This window comes from Aquarana catesbeiana, linkage group LG01, assembly GCF_042186555.1.
Source record: "Aquarana catesbeiana isolate 2022-GZ linkage group LG01, ASM4218655v1, whole genome shotgun sequence".
Taxonomy (NCBI): domain Eukaryota; kingdom Metazoa; phylum Chordata; class Amphibia; order Anura; family Ranidae; genus Aquarana; species Aquarana catesbeiana.
This window is the reverse complement of record NC_133324.1, coordinates 728,177,355-728,200,606: the sequence shown is the minus strand read 5'-3', so window position 1 is coordinate 728,200,606 and position 23,252 is coordinate 728,177,355. Positions and strand designations below refer to the sequence as shown.

At 39.4% G+C, this 23,252-nt stretch overlaps 1 protein-coding gene across 1 annotated transcript in view; it reads right to left on the bottom strand.

Annotated features, from left to right (window-relative positions):
- The window catches only part of HHIP (hedgehog interacting protein), a 147,855-nt gene that overhangs the window by 28,196 nt on the left and 96,407 nt on the right, over window positions 1-23,252 (bottom strand). The window contains exons 5-9 of the mRNA XM_073604458.1: window positions 13,153-13,304; window positions 8,367-8,540; window positions 5,091-5,234; window positions 2,352-2,473; window positions 723-846 (exon numbers count right to left, since the gene is read on the bottom strand). Of these exons, the coding sequence (XP_073460559.1) occupies window positions 723-846; window positions 2,352-2,473; window positions 5,091-5,234; window positions 8,367-8,540; window positions 13,153-13,304 (716 nt within the window). The remainder of the gene's footprint in view (window positions 1-722; window positions 847-2,351; window positions 2,474-5,090; window positions 5,235-8,366; window positions 8,541-13,152; window positions 13,305-23,252) is intronic.

The following is a 23,252-nucleotide window of genomic DNA, read 5'->3' as shown; positions in this document are numbered from 1 at the left end:
TCTCAAGACTAAAAAAAATGAACATTAACAACCTTTTTTTACTCTAGATTTTTTTTACATATTCAGCTATTTTAGTTTTCTGAATACAGTACGTGTATACAGAACTTGTCATCAAAGCAATGACGCGTCCCTCATCAGGCTGCTCTGCTCAAAGCCAGCTGTTATGTTGTGCTATTTAGCTAACCCTTAGTGCTCTGGAAATCCTGGAAATGTATTAAAGGTTTATTTGTAATATATATCTATATAACTATATATAAATATATATAGATATATATATATATATCTATATAGAGCTCTCTCTCTCTCTATATATATATATATATATGTACTGCCTTTTATATTGTTTTATTCAGGATTTGATAATTTGACCCCCAGTATTTCAGCTGCTATTATTAGAAATTGTTGTTGCGCTGGCTGATTTCCCTATATATATATATATATATATATATATATATATATATATATATACATATATATATATATATATATATATATATATATATATATATATATATATATACACACACTCACCCATTTTAGATTTGAATAACATATATGAATATTTCTATACACTTAAGCACTGACAAAGCTATACTGCCTTTCTGAATGCATCCAATCTGATAATCTTGTTATATATGAGACAAGTGCAAGCCAACAACAAATTATTGTAATACTAAAAGAGCTGGGAAAGAAAAAATACATAAAATGATTATTAAACATACCCGTAGCGATCACCAAACACGTAGCTCCCATACAGCCTTTCTGACTGGCATCCTTTGTATATAAAGCCACCTACTGTGTGCCCACTACTCAGAGGCTTGAATTCTAAAAGTGGAGGCTCACTTTCTGGAAAGAATAAGGAACTGTTGTAGTATTAGGCCAAAACAGTACAAAAGGCAGACAGAACAGTACATAAGTAGTTCAGATCAGTAACAGTAGTATAAATATAAAACAGTAGTATATAGTTTTCTAGAGCTAAATACTAAAATCATAAGTCATACATTTCACAGAACCAAAACCCTTTTTGGGGATCAATATTTTATGATAAAGTGGCTGACAGGCATAACAGTATTCTTTAGAGCAATGTTTCTCAACTCCAGTCCTCAAGTATCCTCAACAGGTCATGTTTTCAGGATTTCCTTCAGATGAAACGACTGTGGTAATTACTAAGGCAGTGAAACTGATCAAATCACCTGTGCAAAATAATAGAAGGCCTGAAAACATGACCTGCTGGGGGTACTTAAGGCCTGGAGTTGAGAAACATTGCTTTAGAGCACTGTATTATCATTATCAAGTTCTTTCCATAGTTAAATCTGTCAATTCAAGCTGTATCTGCCAATTGTGGCGACCAGCTGTCATTGAGATAGAAGGTGAGGGTGAATCTGAAATGCTCTGAGTCTTTAAATGGCAGAACTGAAAGTTAACTGGGCTGTACTGTATTGTACAATGATGTTTCAAATACAGGTGACTGGAGGAGGTGATAAGGCTCATAGGAGTAGAAGGAGGATGTTATTAGTGAGGCAATGTTCATCCAGATCACAGAGCAAACCCCAGGAGGGTACAGAGACACAGAAGCTGTAAATGTTGCTTTTTTTTTTCAGGTCAAGGATGTCAGCCATAAAAATGAGTGAACTGAATTACCAATATTTGAACAGGTTAATACATGTCTATTCAAATAATCAATGTAACTGTCTGGATAAAGGTCTGCTATAATAATTAACAAAATCAAAGAACAAAATGTATTATTCCTCTTTAATTTTGTAATACAAAAAGGAAACATTCAGTTACTATACTTTGGCATACAGGTAAAACAGCCAAGGAAGTCAACTGTTATTTTTTTAGTTTCCATTAACCCAGCAAGCTGTTTGATGTAAAAACCAATTTGTAGGTCTAACCCAAAATATTGTTATGATTGCAAATAGTTACCCAAAATACAATTATTTTTTCTTGTTTGAAAGAATGTATCAACCAGGAAATTGTTTTTAAATCTCAGAGTTAAAACATTAAAAATAGTTTATGCAGTCATGATAATTTGCAGAAAATAAAGTGAGAGAGAGTACTTAGTCATGACATTTGGAATTAGCAAGAAATAATGAGATCGTGAATTTGTAAAGAATAATTATTTTGTCAAAATTATAAATAAGGAGAACTTAATACTTAACCAACCTAATACATAGATTTACATTAGAATAATGGCACATTTTTAAATGAGGTATTTCCTGAAATAAAGAATCTTCCGTTTCTGACATATGCCTTAATACACATTCATTTATTCTGCAGTATATGCCATTATAACTGCATAAACATATTAGCAATCCTATGGAAACAGCCAAAATCACGATATAGCCTACCATAATCCTTTCCTTTAATGATTGGCAAAATCCTGACATTTGACCTGTTCTTGCTGCTTATATCTGAACACAGAATTGTTACATTCATACTGCTGTCTCTGCTTTGGCGGTCAACTGCACATCTATATAATAAAATAGAAAAGCAAGTATAATAAACATATTTGTTTAATGTAATTACATTTAAAGGCTAAGTTCACCTTTTTTTTTTCTAAATTCCAGCCCCCCTATGCAGCAATATAGCATTCATGTACTCTTTTTGCAAACATATCAAAGCTTTCCATAAAATCTACAGACACTTAATTTACTTTCTTCCATCCATGATTCAAAACATATCTATTGCTTCTGTCTTATGTCCTTACAGACTAGAGGTTATGACACAGGAAGGAGTGTACCAGCTGATCTCTTTAGCACACACCCTGCATCATCCACCCACCCACGCCCAGATGCACGTGTTTTAAATGAAATGCAATCAATCAGTGATCACCCTTCTCACTAAATACAAAATCAGATTGCATAGTGTATAGGCATCTTTATACAAGTACATAGAAGGGAGTGGACAAAAACACTCAGCTGTCAAGCCCCGTTCACATCTCTGCATAGCAGGAACTCACATTCCCACATTCCTTTTTTTTTTGTTTTTTTTTAGCGGGGTGGCGTTTTGGAGCATTTTCACTCCTCACATATAGGGAAGCTCATCTACCCGAATGGGCCACCCTACACACAATAATTGCCCCAGAAGCTCCAGAACTTTTTTTTAGAGCGGAGCTTGGTGCGAATATTACTGCGATTTTTGGTGCAGGGCATTTCTGAATGCAAGGAAACGCACAGATGTGAATAGAGCCACCATGTTCTTGTGTTATCGCACCAATTTCACTTTCAGGCCCCATTCACATCTAGCATAATGGGAGCAAATGTTTTGTGTCTTGTTTTTCCTGTGACACACGTAGGGCAGCATGCTGATTTAAATGGGCTGTGCTATATGTGGCTTATGGGACATGTTGGCGTTTTATGGGTTGCGTGTTTTTTACTGTGCGTTTTGCAGCATTTGCCACTCGTTTTTTCACATGCCAAAATGTGTGTTTACTTCTGTGTTTGGTGTGTTGTTAACAATTATTGGCACTGAAACTGCAACTAGTAATTTTAGGTGTATAAAGGTGGTCATACACTATACAATCTGATTCTACAATCTCCTTTAGATCTGCCATCAATTATGTAGTGCAAGGGCCTGCCTGATTGGATACAGAGTGATTGGCTAGATAGGTTTTTCCTCCTATTATATAAATTTGGTAAATCTAAAGGAGATTGTACAATCAGATTGTATAGTGTATGGCCACCTTTATACACCTAAAATTACTAGTTGCGCTTTCAGTGCCATTAATTGGTAATGCCACACCAAACACAGAAGCAAACACACATTTTGCCATTTGAAAAAGCGAGTGGCAAATGCTGCAAAACGCACAGTAAAAAACACGCAACCCACAAAACACTAAAATGTCACATTAGCCACATATAGAACATCCCATTTAAATCAACGGGCTGCCCTATGTGTGTCACAGGAAAAATGAGCCACAAAACGTGCGCTCCCACTATGCTAGATGTGAATGGGGCCTGAAAGTGAAATTGGTGCACCAAAAATCGCAGTAAAATAACACACCAAGCTCCACTCTAAAAAATAGTTCTGAAGTTTCTTTGGGGCAATTGTGTGTAGGACGGCCCATTTAGGTGGATGGGCTGCCCTATGTGGGATGACTGAAAATGCTCCAAAACACCTCCCCACCTCGTTTAAAAAAAAAAAAAAAAAAACGCACATGGGAATGCGAGTTTCCGCTATGCAGAGATATGAACGGGGCTTGACAGCTGAGTGTTTCTGTCCACTCCCTTCTATGTACTTGTATAAAGATGGCCATACATTTAGTGAGAAGGGAGATCACTGATTGATTGCATTTCATTTAAAAAACGTGCACCTGGGAATGGGAGGGTGGATGATGCAGGGTGTGTGCTAATGAGGTCAGCTGGTCAACTCCTTCCTGTGTCATGACCTAAAGTCTATAAGGACGTAAGAAAGAAGCAATAGATACGTTTTGAATCATGGATGGTGAAGAGTAAGGTTAGTGTCTGTAGATTTTATGGAAAGCTTTGATATTTTTGCAAAAAAGTAAATGAATGCTATATTTTACAGTGCACATGTAACAAATGCTGCTATGTGTCTACTGACTTGATGTTTTTTTTTATTTGCATATTGGACATTTTTTGTTTGCTGGTTTCAAACGCCAAGGTATTAATTGGTTAAGTGCTTGGCACATGGTAAGAAAATGTTGTAGACATGTTTTATTTATATGTTTTTGACTGAGAGCTCTTAGATTTCTCTGTTCTGGTGCTATAAGGTACAAGTTAATGCACACCTGAGCACATTCCATACACTAGCACGCTGTGGTGCCATTTATTTTGGCAGGCCAGTGCAGTAACCCAATGTACCTCTGACCCACATTGCCTGCAGTGCACAACAATGATAACGCACTACCATGTGCTGCAATGTACTGAGTAAGAATGAAATACTGCTTGTCAATTTTTTTGCCCATTCTGGTGGGCTGGCTGCCTATTCGATTGAATAGGCATTTACAGAGAATATTACAAGAAATAAAATAAAGCATGTATTCAGCTTCAGCAGTCTCCACACTTTATTTTTATTTTTGAGTTTTTCAAAAAGTTAAAGCAATGAAAGTAAATATACTGGCTTACCTGCCTGGGTTATGTAGGCCATGTGCAAATATCTCTGGCGGCTGATTTGTACTATTAAAATGTGGGTTGCTTTTAGGTATGGAATAAAGAGAGCTGCATCCATCAATATCAACATCCAGTCTCAGTACAGATCCTGTAAAGTCACTAAAAGAGCAAAAGAAAAAAGGTAGACAATAAATGCTTCCTGAAAAACGAAAAATGTCAAATAATTAAGTGTTACGTGTCCAAGAGACTGGTGATGCGCTATAACCAATGTAATGTAAGCAAAAAACACATATACAATTCAGTGCAATGTTAGCTTAATAGAACCAAATTGCAGACTAGTAACATGCTTTATAAAAAAAACTAAAAGCAGAACTTCAGCTGCAACTTCTTTTTTTTTAGCTTTAATAGAGTAGAAAAGATTTAGAATGATGGGTACTTTTTGCTCTCTTCCTATCCAGGTTACAATACTCTCAATAAAACAGGAAGTGAGGGAGAATCTCCAACAGGAACACAACCGCAATAAAATGCCAAGAATGGTTCCAGCTTTGTTAATGCTTATAAAAGCAGTTTTCATAGCTGTCCTCTCCTTGTTGACAGACTTTCAACTTTCCTTCTATTCCTGTACCAATGGTAACGGGAACAATGACAGTAGAAAGAAACTGGGGTAGGTTCTAACACTTTATCACTCTAAAACAAAACATGTGTTGGCTATAGTCTTGCATTAAATGGAATCTGAACTAAAATATAGGGAACTGCAATTGGCATCTTGTTTTAGATGTGCAGTTCCAGGGTGTCATTATTCTTGTCTCACTACTTAGAAAGTCACTGATCTGGCTTGCATATGCATCCTGGGACAGTGTCTCATCAAGTTATAAAGTAAAGTGCCCAAATAAAGAGTACCTGTCACCAGTATAAGAATACCTGTCACAGCCCATCAGAGTACCTGTCACCAGCCCCAGAGTACCTGTCACCAGCCCATCAGAGTACCCGAGTACCTGTCACCAGCCCATTAGAGTACCCAAGAACCTGTCACCAGCCCATAAAAGTACCCGAGTACCTGTCACCAGCCCATCAAAGTACCCGAGTACCTGTCGCCAGCCCATCAAAGTACCCGGGTACCTGTCACCAGCCCATCAGAGTAGCCGAGTACCTGTCACCAGCCCATCAGAGTAGCCGAATACCTGTCATAAGCCCATCAGAGTACCCGATTACATGTCACCAGCCCACCAGAGTACCCGAGTACCTGTCACCAGCCCATCACAATACACGACTACCTGTCACCAACCCATCAAAGTACCCGAGTACCTGTCACCAGCCTATCAGAGTAGCCGAGTACCTGTCACAAGCCCATCAGAGTACCCGAGTACATATCACCAGCCCACCAGAGTACCCGATTTCCTGTCACCAACCCACCAGAATACCCGGGTACCTGTCACCAGCCCATCAGAGTACCCGAGTACCTGTCGGCAGCCCATCAGAGAACCTGAGTACCTGTCATCAGTCCATGCCTCATAGAATATACATTGGTGTATTTCCATTGTCCTGGTGCTCCAGAACATTCAAAAGTGCGATAGGTAGTCAGGAAACTAAATGTGTAATTTATGCTCCTGGAACGCCTGATGGTGCTCCCTGCATGTTGGGCCTCTCCATTTGGCCAGGCTGTGTAAAAGTCTCACACATGTGGTATCGCCATATTTAGGATGAGTAGCAGAATGTATTTTGGGGTGTACTTTTTGCTATTTACATGCTTTGTGTTGAAAATATCTTATAATCCAAAACAGGGTCATTTTGTGGGCAATTCCATTGTCCTGGTGCTCCAGCTCCTTCAAAAGTGTGATAGGTAGGAATGAAATTAGATGTGTAATTTATGCTCCTAGAACACCAGATGGTGCTCCCTGCGTGTTGAGCCTCTGTATGTGGCCAGGCTGTGAAAAAGTCCCACACATGTGGTATCACCATACTCAGGAGTGGAAGAATGTTTTTTGGGGTGTAATTGGAAGTATGCATATGCCGTGTGTGAGAAATAACTTGTTATTTTGACAATTTTGTGTAAAAAAAAAAAAGAAAAAAAAGAATTTCTTAATTTTCCCAAGAACTGTGGGAAAAAATTACAACTTCAAAAAACTCACCATGCCTCTGTCTACTTTCCAAAAAGGGATGATTTGGGGGGTATTTGTACAGTCCTGACATTTCAGGGCCTCAAGAAATGAGATAGGCCGTCAGTACATCAGGAGTGATCAATTTTTAATGATTTCCACCATAGCTTTTAGACTCTATAACTTTCACACCGACCAAATAATATACACTAATTTGGGTTATTTTTACCCAAGATATGTAGCAGTATAAATTTTGGCTCAACTGCCCTGTATTGAAGTGGTTAATACATCAATCCATAATTCACTCTCACGAAAACTCTCACCTTCCTACTGCAACTCCCACCTCATTGGCCTACCTCTACATAGACATACAGTATCATATCACCTCTTCAGTCAGAAATACTGCCGCTAGACTTACCAACCTTTCAACCATTCAGCTCCCTCTACCCCTCTCTACCATTCCCTCCACTAGCTACTGCTTGCCCAACATTTATTTGTTTCAAAATCCTAACAAAAACATACAAAGCAATCCACAGTTGTGCCCCAAACTACATCACATACCTTGTTTCCAAATATCACTCAAACAGGTTTTTCGCTCCTCCCAAGAACTCCTGTTCTCCAGCTCCCTCATCACCTCCTCCAATGCTTGCCTCCAGGACTACTTCAAAACCTCACCCATCCACTGGAGCTCTCTATCTCAAATGGTTCTGCTATCTCCTACTTAAGATTATACCTACCTCATCTCTTCAGAAATGTATATCCCTATCACCTCATCCCCAGACAGTTATTATCTTTTGTATCATTTGCCTCCCTTATATTGTAAGCTCTCATGTGCAGAGCTCTCCAGACCTTGTTTTAAATTGTATTGTAACTGTACTGTCTCGCTTTATATTGTAAAGCATTGTTTAAACTGTTGGCGCTATATAAATCCTGAACAATATTCATTTTGGGAAATATATTAAAGGAAACCTATAAAGAGTTCACATTTCACAGCACCAGCCAAAACATGGAAAGGGACAATTTGAGGTTTATAGTATAAGAAGCCACTTTTTGAGCTGAAAGAATATTCAGGATGAATTGAAATACATTGCACTTTACAGTAACAGTGAGCATGTTTATAGGTTTCCTTTTCCAGCTCAATATGGTCTAAAACATGTGAGAAAGCACCCTTTATGAAAATGTATATTATTTTTACCTCAAACCATCCATTTCTTCCATATCATCGATAGTTATCATTCCATCTCCAAGGAAAATATACAAGAAGCCATCTGGACCAAACAAAAGCTGTCCTCCCAGGTGTTTTCTGTGTAACTCAGCTACTTCGAGAAACATTCTCTCTGTCCTCACATCAACTTGACTGGGGTTCTTCCTGTTTTCAATGATGAATAAAAAAACACTGAATGCATACAATTTATAATGTTGGCACACTTTTACACATGTGTTTTTTTTAATATCTATTGATCTTTTAACATGTATTGAAGATATCTATGATAATAACGATGCAACATAGCTGAAAAAGTGTTTGGAATGTCAATGTGGTTTGCTTTGTCCTCTCCCGAAATCCTCTTTCCGGGCTTCACATCCAGTCCACTTCACCTTTTAAATGTTTCTTGTTTTCTAACTTTAAAGACAAGATGTTTTCCAGCCACCCAAAAACAGAAAGGCTGGCACACAAGGCACATGGGATTGCACCCCATAACACTGTGATCATGTGCTCTCTGCTGTGTGGACAGTATACTATACACCACTAAACAATGGATTCACACCTTGCATAGTGAAAATACAACCAGTTTTGTATGTTGTTTATGCACAATATGGGAATGTCTTTGTGATGCTTGTTTTTATATGCATTAATGTACACTCTCATTTTGTTGCCTGAAAAAAATAACCTGCGTCCACTGGTCATATGGTAAAAAGTGAATTATCATTAATATCAATCCAAGTGGCATACTGATGCAATAAAATGCATGCTAGAAGCTATTTCTTTAAAATACATGTAAAACCAAAAGCAGTGTGTATCATATACAGTGGGGACGGAAAATATTCAGACCCCCTTACATTTTTCACTCTTTGTTATATTGCAGCCATTTGCTAAAATCATTTAAGTTCATTTTTTTCCTCATGAATGTACACACAGCACCCCATATTGACAGAAAAATACAGAATTGTTGACATTTTTGCAGATTTATTAAAAAAGAGAAACTGAAATATCACATGGTCCTAAGTATTCAGACCCTTTGTTGTGACACTCATATATTTAACTCAGGTGCTGTCCATTTCTTCTGATCATCCTTGAGATGGTTCTACACCTTCATTTGAGTCCAGCTGTGTTTGATTATACTGATTGGACTTGATTAGGAAAGCCACACACCTGTCTATATAAGACCTTACAGCTCACAGTGCATGTCAGAGCAAATGAGAATCATGAGGTCAAAGGAACTGCCTGAAGAGCTCAGAGACAGAATTGTGGTAAGGCACAGATCTGGCCAAGGTTACAAAAAATATTCTGCTGCACTTAAGGTTCCTAAGAGCACAGTGGCCTCCATAATCCTTAAATGGAAGACATTTGGGGCGACCAGAACCCTTCCTAGAGCTGGCCTTCCGGCCAAACTGAGCTATCGGGGGAGAAGAGCCTTGGTGAGAGAGGTAAAGAAGAACCCAAAGATCACTGTGGCTGAGCTCCAGAGATGCAGTCGGGAGATGGGAGAAAGTTGTAGAAAGTCAACCATCACTGCAGCCCTCCACCAGTCGGGGGTTTATGGCAGAGTGGCCTGACGGAAGCCTCTCCTCAGTGCAAGACACATGAAAGCTTGCATGGAGTTTGTTAAAAAACACCTGAAGGACTCCAAGATGGTGAGAAAAAAGATTCTTTGGTCTGATGAGACCAAGATAGAACCTTTTGGCCTTAATTCTAAGCGGTATGTGTGGACAAAACCAGGCACTGCTCATCACCTGTTCAATACAGCCCCAACAGTGAAGCATGGTGGTGGCAGCATCATGTTGTGGGGGTGTTTTTCAGCTGCAGGGACAGGACAACTGGTTGCAATCGAGGGAAAGATGAATGCAACCAAGTACAGGGATATCCTGGCCAAAAACCTTCTCCAGAGTGCTCAAGACCTCAGACTGGGCCGAAGGTTTACCTTCCAACAAGACAATGACCCTAAGCACACAGCTAAAATAACTAGGAGTGGCTTCACAAAAACTCCGTGACTGTTCTTGAATGGCCCAGCCAGAGCCCTGACTTAAATCCAATTGAGCATCTCTGGAGAGACCTAAAAATGGCTGTCCACCAACGTTTACCATCCAACCTGACAGAACTGGAGAGGATCTGCAAGGAGGAATGGCAGAGGATCCCCAAATCCAGGTGTGAAAAACTTGTTGCATCTTTCCCAAACAGACTCATGGCTGTATTAGATCAAAAGGGTACTTCTACTAAAAACTGAGCAAAGGGTCTGAATACTTATGGGGCGTACACACGGACGGACTTTTCGACCGGGCTGGTCTGACGGACGCCGATGGACCAAATCCAACGGATAATCCGATCATGTGTGGGCTTCACCGGAGCTTCAGCAGACTTTTCCAGTTGCAAATCTGACGGACTTTAGATTCGGAACAGGCTTCAAATCTTTAAGTCGTAACTCCGCTGGACCTAGAAATCCACTCGTCTGTATGCTAGTCTGACAGACAAAAACCGACGCTAGGGCAGCTATTGGCTACTGGCTGTCAAGTTCTTTATTTTAGTCCGGTGTACGTCATCACGTACGAATCAGTCGGACTTTGGTGTGATCGTGTGTAGGCAAGTCCGTTCGTTAAAAAGTCAGTCGGAAGTCTGTCAAAAGTCCGTCGAAAGTCCGCTGGAAAGTCTGTCGGACAAGTCCGGTCGAAAAGTCCGACCGTGTGTACGCCCCATTAGGACCATGTGATATTACAGTTTTTCTTTTTTAATACATTTGCAAAAATTTCAACAATTCTGTTTTTTTCTGTCAATATGGGGTGCTGTGTGTACATTAACGAGGAAAAAAATAAACTTAAATGATTTTAGCAAATGGCTGCAATATAACAAAGAGTGAAAAATTTAAGGGGGTCTGAATACTTTCCGTCCCCACTGTACAATTGCAATTTAAAAAAAAAAATACTATTTCAACCTTTCTCTTGTTCTTTGTTGCATCTCAATGTTGCAGGTCTCCTGTAGCCTCTTTGCAGCCACTTTCTGTCTACACATACTCCAGTGATGCCTACATGCAGATGGTGACAGCAATGGGCCATGCCTGTGCAATGTGTATTTAAATGACTGCTTCTTGTCTCCATGGAAGGCTTGTGTGTCAATGCAAGAGCACAACTGGAAGAAAGGGACAGTGTTGCCTCCCTATAACAGCAAATGTCTGAACAAGGACATTCATAACAGGACCACCAGGTATTAATTTAAGGAGTATTGAAAATTGCAATGAAAAATAATTTAGCAGTGTGACAGTGATTTGTTTTACATATAGGCTACAAGAAAATGGCGCCTGTCCACACTCAGAACCAGCACACTGTAATATTGTTAGTAAACCTAAATAAATGAAAATGGCTTTAACTCTCATACCCCACCCATGGAGGAATACTCTGACTTGTTTCACTCATAGGGGCTTAATAGAAGAGGCCTCTACTACTAAGCCCCACAGGGGCATAACGCGTTACAAGATTTCTTCATGGATAGGGAATAAGAGCTGAATCCATTTCCATTTATTTAGCTTGACTAACATGTTTACAATGTGCCAGTTCTGAGTGTGGACAGGCTTCATTTTCTTGCAGCCCACACAGAGCTTAACAAGCAAGCATCTATCCCGAAAAGCACCAGTCATCAATGTGACCAGTGTGTTGGAGACATTACTCACTTAGGCCTCTATCCGTTTCTTTATTTTTATGGCCACTTAGGTTTGCATATACTTTAATGCACTGCAGCGATATGAATGGGCCTAATTTGGATAATTGTTATATGACTGCACTGTACTGCTAGGAGCCACTTAGATGTGAACAGTTTCCAAATCTGCATCATAATGAGAAAGCATGGAGACCAGTGGAGTTACGAAAGTTGCATGTATATTCATCGCACACAGGACATTGACTTGTGACCAAAACAAAACCAGGTAATGTAAGAAAGCTTTAGCTCTGTTCTCCACCTGCAGGAAATGTCCCTCAGACCCCCCCCCCCCCCCCCCCCGTGGGGGTACCTGCCTTTTTTTTAAAGGACAGTAAGGAGAGAGGCACTTTTTTGAGAAATGAAAAAAAAAAATAGAAAAAGGAGGAAAACTAGTTAGGTCTCCCTTTTAAAATAAAAGACCCCATAAGTATACATTAAGGCTCGGTTCACACTTGTGCGATGTGGGAACCCTGGAAATCCACTGCGGGTTCCCGCATCACACGGCAGTTCACGCTGCCATATGCAAACTGCTGGGAGTGTCAATACATTGTTAATGTCACCCCCATTTCAGCTCGCATATCGCACTGCGAAGTCACAGTTCGGACATGAATCATGTGAACACCCATGCGATCTGATTCTGGTGTGGACCAAAAAAAGGGTCCTGTGCGAGTTTGTTCCGAATGCGATGCAATATCAGCCATACTATCTGTATGGCTGAAATCGCATCGCACCGACATCGCATGTGATTTGCAGTGCAGTGCGAATCACATGTGATCTCGCAGAGCGCTCTGGTGTGAACCAGCACTTATTCCTTTTTAAGCAGCAAAAAAAAAAAAATATAGAGCTTATCAGAAGTCATGATGATTGAAATATAGCTGGTATTGTGGGGGGAGATATTTTGGTGCATATACAGTAGCTGATTTTCTGACTGGTAATCCTGCAGATGCAGACCACCAACTGCCTCTTCTAAACCTTCAGCATACAATGTCAAATAGTTCATTCACATTTGTGCACAGGTAAGAGCAGCTTGTAGTGGATATTTACTGCCTTCATGAATAAAAAGTGGTAAATGTGGTACCTAGACACCGTATATTCCACAACTCGAAGAATGTGGTCGTGAGGTCCGCTGGCCCAGCGCTCTTGGTTGGTGGTGTACGACACATACAGCTTTCCATTTTTCTTATAATTGGGATGGAATGCAAGGCCTAGCAGTCCCCTTTCATCTCCTCCCTGCAGTCAAACGAGAAACACAAAGAATTGTAAAGTTAATTATGTGCTTTATTGTGTTTCAGTTGGAACCCAAAAAAAAAGTCTCTTTCTTTCTATCAGTTATTCTGTGCCCAAACCTCTTTCTTTTTTTTTTTTTTTCCCGTGGCTACCGCACATAAACAGATTATAAAACATTTCACTTTGGGGGCTATTTAAGAGTTTGGACAAGACAATTGTCTGGTGTGGTTATCTAGCTCTCTGGCTCGTTTGCTACTTTTGTGCAGTGATTTGTGTGTGTAATCTTTTGGTAGCCATGAAGACAAGTCTAAGTGCTGTGAGGAATTCTTAGCTGTGTTACTAGGTTGCTCATAGTTGCTTGTAGGAAAATCAAGAAAAAAAAGTTAATAATGTTTAATCCAAATATGCAAAACTGAAGGGAAAAAAAAAAGCACTCATGGCTGCCAAGTTCCACTGTCTTGGCAAAATGTTTTGAAAACATTCAAATTTCTAGTGTAATATGTAAACCTTTGTTTTACCCTGGGGGCAGCTTCATCACTTGTCACTACTCTGGTGGTCTACTCATCATAGCTCACTGTAGGTAATAACCTGCTATCTCTGACTCCTGCATAGTGTTCAGAGCTGGACATGTGGTCAACACTAGCTAAGGCATTTTCTTTACATAAATGAAAGCAAATGAAATATACTGAAAGCTGCTACAAGCCTATGCCCACTGCCAAAGTATCACATTGACTTTTCTCTTCAAACAAAAACATTTAAACAACTGTTCCACCTAAAACAGGCTTATTGTTTTTAGTGGAGATCAAGGAGAGTTTAAAACCTCACTAAACGTTAAAGTAATTGTAAACGCTCACTTTTTTAAAATAAAAATAACAAACATGCCTATACTTACCTGCTCTGTGCGATGGTTTTGCACAGAGCAGCCCGATCCTCTTCTTCAGGGGTGCCCCGTTTGCGCTCCAAGCTCCTCCTCTTCATTGGGTACCCCCACGAAAATCTGCTTTACCTCTATAAATTATACAGAGATGAATGACACAAGTAGCTCGACTGAACAAACTGAGCTAAGCAATTTTAAGCTTTGCACGCACGATAAGAATATCAGATGAATGATCTTCCATTTTTTTTTTTTTTTTGCATGATGTTAGTCTCATATCGAAAATGAAAAGGTTACTTAAGTTACAAAAATTCTCACTACAACTTCGGAAGTGATATAATGTGTTGTATTGTATTGTATTGTAATGTATTCTGTTGTTTCTGAGCATGCGTGGTCTTGGTCTTCCGTTTTTTCTGGATAAATACTGTACTGATTAAACGAATGTCATACAAGTGTGTTTGTCCCTTCAGATAATTTTGCATGAACTATCGTGATCCGCTCTTGAAAATCTGTGTACTGACGATCAGATTATCGTACGATCACTTCGAAAAGTGGTATTTTTTTCGTCCAATTTTCTGATTGTGTGGACTAGGCATTAGTGATGTGGCTGGACCTGCCTGCTAGGGTCCCAGAGAGAAATGAAGACTTAACAGGGGATAGAGTTCTGTCCGCACAAAAATAAATAAATAAACCTTATTTAGTTGGCACTACTTTATTAGAGATGAAATCATCTGCATCACAGATCATGCACTAGTCAAAGAAAGTCAGAGTAAAGTCTGAGCTCCTGATCTGCATATTTGATCCTTGGTCAGTAGTACCTCATAAGGGACTTAACCACTTCCCGACCGCCGCACGACTATGTACGTCCTAAGTTTGAACGGGGATATCGTTGTTATGGCAGCAGCTAGCTGCCATAACCCCGGTATCCCCGCTTTCGTGCGGCGGCCGGCTTTCAGATAAAATCAGATCAGTATGACATCCAGACAAGTATAATTTTCAGGAGAGATATACAATGGTAGCCTCTCATCACAGGTGTCTGAAAACTTATACCATACTTAGAAATAAAATTACATTTGCTAAAATAGGCAGAAGAAATGGTGTTATAAAACACAGAGAAATGTTTCTTTTCTAAAATGGTCTTCATATCATTTTTTAAAAAAATTTTATCATATAAATATGTGCTTCTAATAATTATACAACAACTTTGAGCTGGGAACATTTAATAAATGGACACTCCTGAGTCACAGACCCAGGATACTGACTCATGTAATCTTTGTCTCCCTAGTAACCCTGCAAGTGAAAATATTTCTTTCCTGGCTAAGCATGCCTTGAAAGCATTTCCAGAATGCATGACACTCAATCCCTTGTTAGTGGAGAAGAAAAAACTCCAGCTCACAAATATTAGAGCCACTGGTGCTTTGATAAGAATCTGGCACCATGTCCCGTTGTAGATTAGAATGGCACGTTCTGTCTAATGAATGCAATAACAAACATCCAAAAAATCCAAAGACTTACATGAGGAGTCAGATAGTTTTAGAATGGGATACCTCGGAAAGTCTTGGAAGAGATGGCGGACATTACCATCATTTTCAGCATGCAGGAGGAAAGTTATAATTTCAACTATTATATGGTACTTAGGAAATTCTACTCTTATCCAAGACAACAGGCTTTAGGAACCCTATGAAGTGTTCAGCGTTTACATTTTTTAAATAGAATACTAAGCCTAAAATACATGTCAAAGGAAACTGAAAAAAATTTAAATTTAAGGATTTATGGAACTTAAAATACTTCAGAAAAACTCGCAACGAGCTTCCTCTAAGCCCACAGAAAAGTGAGAATCCCCCCTTAGTACAGGTGGGCAGGATTAATATAAAATACAATGAATTGTGGCTTTTAATTATCTCTATATATCTATCTCTCTATATACTGTAAACCACATCATTGTGTAAAGGTGCAATCTGGACATTAATTTGAGCATTTTATACATGAACACAAGGCCTTAAGTAGTTTCAATGACTTCTAATGCTAATCCCCTTATGTAGAAACAATACCCATACTTTACCCATACATGGCACAGCAACAAGTTCACTTCTTTAATGCTGACCTCCCCGGTGTATTTCATTGGCCAATAACAGTAGGTCTGCGCTCAGTCAAGTCTTGTCTGACAAAAGAATGGGTTTCTTTCAACTTGAATTTTGGGAAAATGTAGAAATAGTTTCTGGATTGTATGTAAATATCCAATTCTGAATTCAACAAATCTGGTTCATCCTCAATGCGTTGCAAAAGGTCCAAACACAATAAGGAGGAATTTGGGTTTTTAGAGTACTGGGCTGAATTTTTATTGGGGTGAAACCTATATGCTAAAGATGGTTTGCAGCTAAACTGAAGGGGGTCTACTGTGCTTGGGTGAAACCTACATGCTAAATATGGCTTGCACCTAAATGGAAGGGGGTCTACTGTGCTGGGGGAGAGGTTTATGGGAAGGCTGTAGGAGTATTTAAACTTGTGTGGAATAGACTCACTCCCTCCAGAGGTAGTTCTGGCAAGCTCAGAAGATTATTTCCTAAATGTACATAATATAACTGAGTACTAACATTTATAGGTAAATCCAGGGAAAATCCGATTGCCACTCGGGGGGATCAGGAAGGAACTTTTTCCCCATGCTGTAGCAAATTGGAGCATGCTTTTCTGGGGTTTTTCACCTTCCTCTGGATCAACTGTGGGTGATGGATTGTGTATATGGGATTGTATTATTATTATTTTTTTTTTTGGTTGAACTAGATGGGCTTGTGTCTTTTTTCAACCTGACTATGTAACTCTTTGTGACATTCTTTTTGTTCTAGATGTTAACTTGTGCACGCCAACATTTTCTGACTAAGGGTAAGAAAACCTCAATAGTTGAACATGCGCTCACTCGTACTGTGGGAAGCACGGTTATATAATTACATGGTTAGCCAGGTTGAAAAAAGACAAAAGTCCATCAAGTTCAACCAAAAAAAATAAATACAATCCCATATACACAAACCTACACCCACAGTTGATCCAGAGGAAGGCAAAAAACCCCAGCAAAGCATGATCCAATTTTCAACAGCAGGGGAAAAAACTCCTTCCTGATCCCCCGAGAGGCAGGATCAACTTTACCTATAAATGTTAGTACCCAGGTATATTGTGTACATTTAGGAAAGAATCCAGGCCTTTTTAAAAGCAATCGACTGAGCTTGCCAGAACCACCTCTGGAGGGAGTATATTTCACATTTTCTCAGCTCTTACTGTGAAGAAACCTTTCCATATTTGGAGATGACATGGTGACAGATGACATGGTGACAGGTCAGAACATTTTCTTTAATCGTCTTTTTGCCTCTCCTCCCCCACTCTTGGTTCCCGAGCTATAGGGTTAGTCTAGTTTTTTGTGTCAGACCTCAACATCAATCGCACAGTATTTCGTGTACCAGTAGTACTGTTTCACAATGAGATGTGTATTTGTTCCTGGTGTAATTTTTGGGAAAGGAACTACATATGGCCTATGGGCCTTTGACTCCTTTACTGCCCTCATCATCAAATGCCTGGAATCATCTTACATAAGTGCAACTTATTCCTACATATGTAAAGCTAACTTCACATGAGTGCAGATGCAATGTGATGCACAGACAACCACAATCCAAACCCTGCGCAAAAGTTTGGGGAGCCTTGCCTCAACACACTCCCCCTGAACATGGCATTTTCTACTTGGCTCTGTCATTTAGAAGGCATTTATGATCCATGGGAATATATTCCTAGGATTTGGCAGCCACCCTCTACTAAAAAAAAAAAAAAATCAAAAACATGCAGTATCATTGCATCCCAAAGTGTCCAAAAGTAATTAATTTTACATACAGTGCTTTGAAAAAGTTTTCATACCCCTTGAAATATTTCCACATTTTGTCATGTTACAACTAAAAACTTAAATGTATTTTATTGGGATGTTATGTGACAGACCAACACAAAGTGGCACATAATTGTGAAGTGGAAGGAGAATGATAAATGGTTTTCAAAATTTTATACAAATAAATATCTGAAAAGTGTGGCGTGCATTTGTATTCAGCGCCTTTACTCTGATACCCCTAACTAAAATCTAATGGAACTAATTGTCTTCAGAAGTCACTAATTACTAAATAAAGTCCACCTATGTGTAATGTAATCTCAGTATAAATGCAGCTGTTCTGTTAAGCCCTCAGAGGTTTGTTAGAGAACCTTAGTGAACAAACAGCATCACGAAGTTCAAGGAACACACAAGACAGGTCAGGGATAAAAATGTAAAGTAGTTTATAGCAGGGTTAGGTTATAAAAAAATATCCCAAGCTTTGAACATCTCATGGAGCACTGTTCAATCCATCATCCAAATATGGAAAGAGTATGGCACAACTGCAAACCTACCAAGACATGGCTGTCCACCTAAACTGACAGGCCGGGCAAGGAGAGCATTAATCACAGAAGTAGCCAAGATGCCCATGGTATCTCTGGAGGAGCGGAAGAGATCCACCGCTCAGGTGGGAGAATCTGTCAACAGGACAACTATTAGTCAGCACTCCACTAATCTGGCCTTTATGGAAGAGAGGCAAGAAGAAAGCCATTGTTGAAAGAAAGCCATAAGAAGTCCCGTATGCAGTACGTGAGAAACCATGTGGGGGACACAGAAAATATGTGGAAGAAAGTGCTCTGGTCAGATGAGACCGAAATTTAACTTTTTGGCCCAAAAACAAAACACTATATGTGGTGGAAAACTAACACTGCATATCACCTTGAACACACCATCCCCACGGTGAAAAATGGTGGTGGCAGCATCATGTTGTGGGAATGCTTTTCTTCAGCTGGGGCAGAGAAGCTGGGCAGAAGTGATGGGAAGATGGATGGAGCCAAATACAGGGCAATCTTAGAAGAAAATCTGTTATGCCCCGTACACACGGTCGCATTTTCCAATGGAAAATGTGTGATAGGACCTTGTTGTCGGAAATTCCGACCGTGTGTGGGCTCCATCACACATTTTCCATCGGAATTTCTGGCACACAAAGTTTGAGAGCTTGCTATAAAATTTTCCGACAACAAAATCCGTTGTCGGAAATTCCGATCGTGTGTACACAAATCCAACGCACAAAGTGCCATGCATGCTCAGAATAAATTAAGAGACGAAAGCTATTGGCTACTGCCCCGTTTATAGTCCCGACGTATGAGTTTTACGTCACCGTGTTCAGGATGATCGAATTTTCCGACAACTTTGTGTGACCGTGTGTATGCAAGACAAGTTTGAGCCAACATCCATGGATTTTGTTGTCGGAATTTCTGATCAATGTCCGACCGTGTGTACAGGGCATTAGAGTCTGCAAAAGGCTTGAGACTGGGGCAGAGGTTCACCTTCCAGCAGGACAACGACCCTAAACATACAGCCAGAGCTATAATGGATTGGTTTAGATCAAAGCACATCCATGTGTTAGAATAGCCCAGTCAAAGTCCAGACCTAAATCCAATTGAGAATCTGTGGCAAGATTTGAAAATTGCTGTTCACAGACGCTCTCCATCTAATCTGACAGAGCTTGAGCTATTTTTGTAAAGAAGAATGGGCAAAAATTTTACTCTCTAGATGTGCAAAGCTGGCTCGAAACATACTCAAAAAGACTTGCAGTTGAATTTGCAGGGAAAGGTGGTTCTACAAAGTATTGACTCACGGGGGCTGAATACAAATGTACGCCACACTTTTCACATATTTATTTGTAAAAAATGTTGAAAACCAATTATCATTTTTCTTCCATTTCACAATTATGTGCCACTTTGTGTTGGTCTATCACATAAATTCCCAAAAAAATAGATATACGTTTTTGGTTGTAACATAACAAAATGTGGAAAATTTCAAGGGGTATGAATACTTTTTCAAAGCACTATATACATATAAATACATAAAGCATCTGTTTCCAAGCCAAACCAGAGAATGTTACTTCTACTCCGCTCAAGCTTTCCTATACAGGACTCATCAACCAGTTGTGGACACTTTCAAAATACTGAATTTCCTGCTATTTTAACTAGATGAACAATCAGTAAAAATGGCTCATTGCTCTTGCCAAACGGAAGACAAGGATAAACGTGACTTCATTTGTTTTTGTTTTAATTCAAACCTTTATTTGTACAAAGATTTGTTTCTACAAACTGTGACTAATGAAATGGTCATGCAGCTAAAAGAATTATCCTCACGTCATTATAATGAAACATAAATCCAGTAACCCTGACTTGTAACTTGCTAGTCTTTGGATTTGCTACTGACATTCTATATTTGTTACAATAAATCTAAATAAGAACTCAAACTGACCTTCTTCGAGAACAAACATTAAACAGTTTAGAAGGCTAAGTACTCCCTTTCCCGATTGTGTTTTAGACCACCAAGAAACAATCATAAATTTTAAGATATATGAGTTTTCTATCATGTTTCTGCCCCTGCGGAGTTCTGCAACAGATTGTTTTGACTCCTGGGTCAAAAGACAAAAATACTGCACAAAACATAGATAATCTGCATTCTTTTTTTTTCCTGCAAGCTACAATGTTCAACTGGCCATAAAACACATACAATAGTAACAGCTTGTTCATAAGTTGAAGTATAGGGTGCAAATTGTAGTGACCCATAGCAACAGAACAGAATTATGTTTCCTTTATCTGCTTCTCTCACAGCTTGCTAAGAACCATGATAGTAGATGCAGGATACCAGGTTTTACTAGCAGGCACACCCATTTGGGGGGTTATTTATCCAAAAATGTCCCATTAAAGTGGACCTGTCAGTTGGTATGAATAAATTCCTGACATACAATACACAATACACAGCAACAGCACAGATATTTCTATAAAAACCTTTTACAGTTTCAAAGTAGTCTTGGGCTCCAGCCAAGTGACTGTGCCTGGGCCAAAACTAGGAAAATGTCAAAAATGACATTATCAGTATACTGCAGGCAGGAGGAAGCATTTTCTTATTCTTCCTCTTGCTCTGTGATCACTCTGCCTGCCTGACATTGTAACTTGTTGCAAGTCAGAAGATGGTGGAGGTTGTGGTAGGGGGATAGGAGGGAAATAATCTGCCTAAACAGCAGCCAATAAATGCACAGGCACCGGAATTATCATCATTGTGTCATTTCTGGGCTAGGAAGTCTTGTAAGTAAATGCTGAACCTGGATGCCTGAAGAAAGATGGTACAGTCTTTTTGGAGAGAAAAGCAGATTAAACAGATGTTGGGGAGTACAGTAATCTCTATGAGAGGTAATAAAATGTTGCACTTATACATTATTTAGAATACATGTACCATACACCTAACATGAACAAAATATAATTGATACTAGGTCCATTTAAATAGTAACTGTAGCCTATCCTGGTACATATCTAAAAAAAGTGCAGCCATTTAGATTCCACCTTAATAGTACTAAAAGGATTTCCTTAATAAGTTGCTACTGGCAAAAGAAAACTTTGCAGGCACTACAGGGCTGTCTGTGGGGGGAACAGCAGTACTCCTGTACCAGGCTTGGGCCTCATCAAGCCAGCAGGGTGCTGAGGATCACAGCAGTCTCACTGTGGGTTTCCTCTCTGATACTGTCTTCTGCACGGACACTAGCAGAGTCAGTCTTAGAGACTCTGTATGACTGATTGCGCTTTTCAGCACTATGAGGGCCTCAAAAGCATAGAAAAGCAGACCAGGGCAATGGTGGCAATAGAGTCAGCTTGACATCATCACCCACACTCACACAAATATCGCTTATCTACTCTTCTGTGTTTCCAAGTTCCTGTTCATTGCATCAGCACTTGCACAGAACAGAGGAGTGATGGGGGGGCATAGGCGGGTATTTTTCCCTACTAGGTAGGCTGTACGGGGACCCATGATTTTTACTGGCGGCCCTGAAGCACTATCCCAATGCGACCCATTGTAGATTTAAATTATCTTGGTGTCAATGGATAAAATATAACATACTTTTGCATGTCTTCCCCCAAACCCTATAAATGTAACCAACATGTCAGCCAATTCAAGCAAAATAAAGCTGAGGGAAATAAAATAAAATGCACTCATTTCCTTCTTTTTACAAGCTTAAAATAAAAGTATCATCTTTGAACCCAGGGTTTTCACATTATCAGCAAATTAAAAGCATTTGGTAAATTGCAGTTTAAGTCTGTACTATCGATTTATTAACAAAATTGGTCTAAAAAAGTTAACAGAACATGGACGCAGTTTGCATATCTTGGAACACTGGTTTTAACAGTTCCAGACTTGAGTTTTGAAGAAAAAGCTATTAAAAACTAGTCATAGGTATGATGTCATTCTCATAAGGTCTTAAAAAAAGCCCAAAAGTACAAATAATATTTGTAATGTGCGACTTCATCCATGCAGCTTTCCATGTCTCACTCTTGGATAATATTTAGTGGTCTTTCCTGTTTGTTAAAAGAACACCTTCTAGGTTGGAAAAGATTTCTTGAGTGAGATGTCTAAGAAGTTTAGCCATTTTGTGCCTCCATAAAACAGGCCTCACATGTTTGATGGGATGATGAAAAATCCTATAGAGCCGACCTGAATGAAACAACATAAGGGCACTTTTCAGTGGCTCTTGCAGATCACCCCTGTTCATTCTCTCAGTGGCACGTGGATTACATAATCAACCTTGCCTTGATCCCTCCTCCCTGTGCAGGCATCAGCACACACAATCACAAAAATCACATGCCGACTCCTGCAACTAATAAAAACCAGCTACGAAAATAGGGTAATCTTCAGAGAAGCATTACATAGTGCAGTAATAATTTTGTCAATTAAATCATGACCGAGTCACACCTTTTTATTTTTGGTGGCCAAGCAATTTTATTACACACAGGCTTTACATCTAGAGAATAAGACGGCTCAGAAAATTAAAAAAAATTACACATATCATAGTGACATTTCTTTTTAAATGAGAGAAAAGTTTCTTAAAAAAAAAAACAAAATACTCTTAGCATTTAAACTATAGTCTTCAGCTCAAAGTGAACCTGTGTTTTGCTCATACAGGACAAAGTAACAGGTTCATTTAGTTTCCCCCTTCCCAGGTCCACAT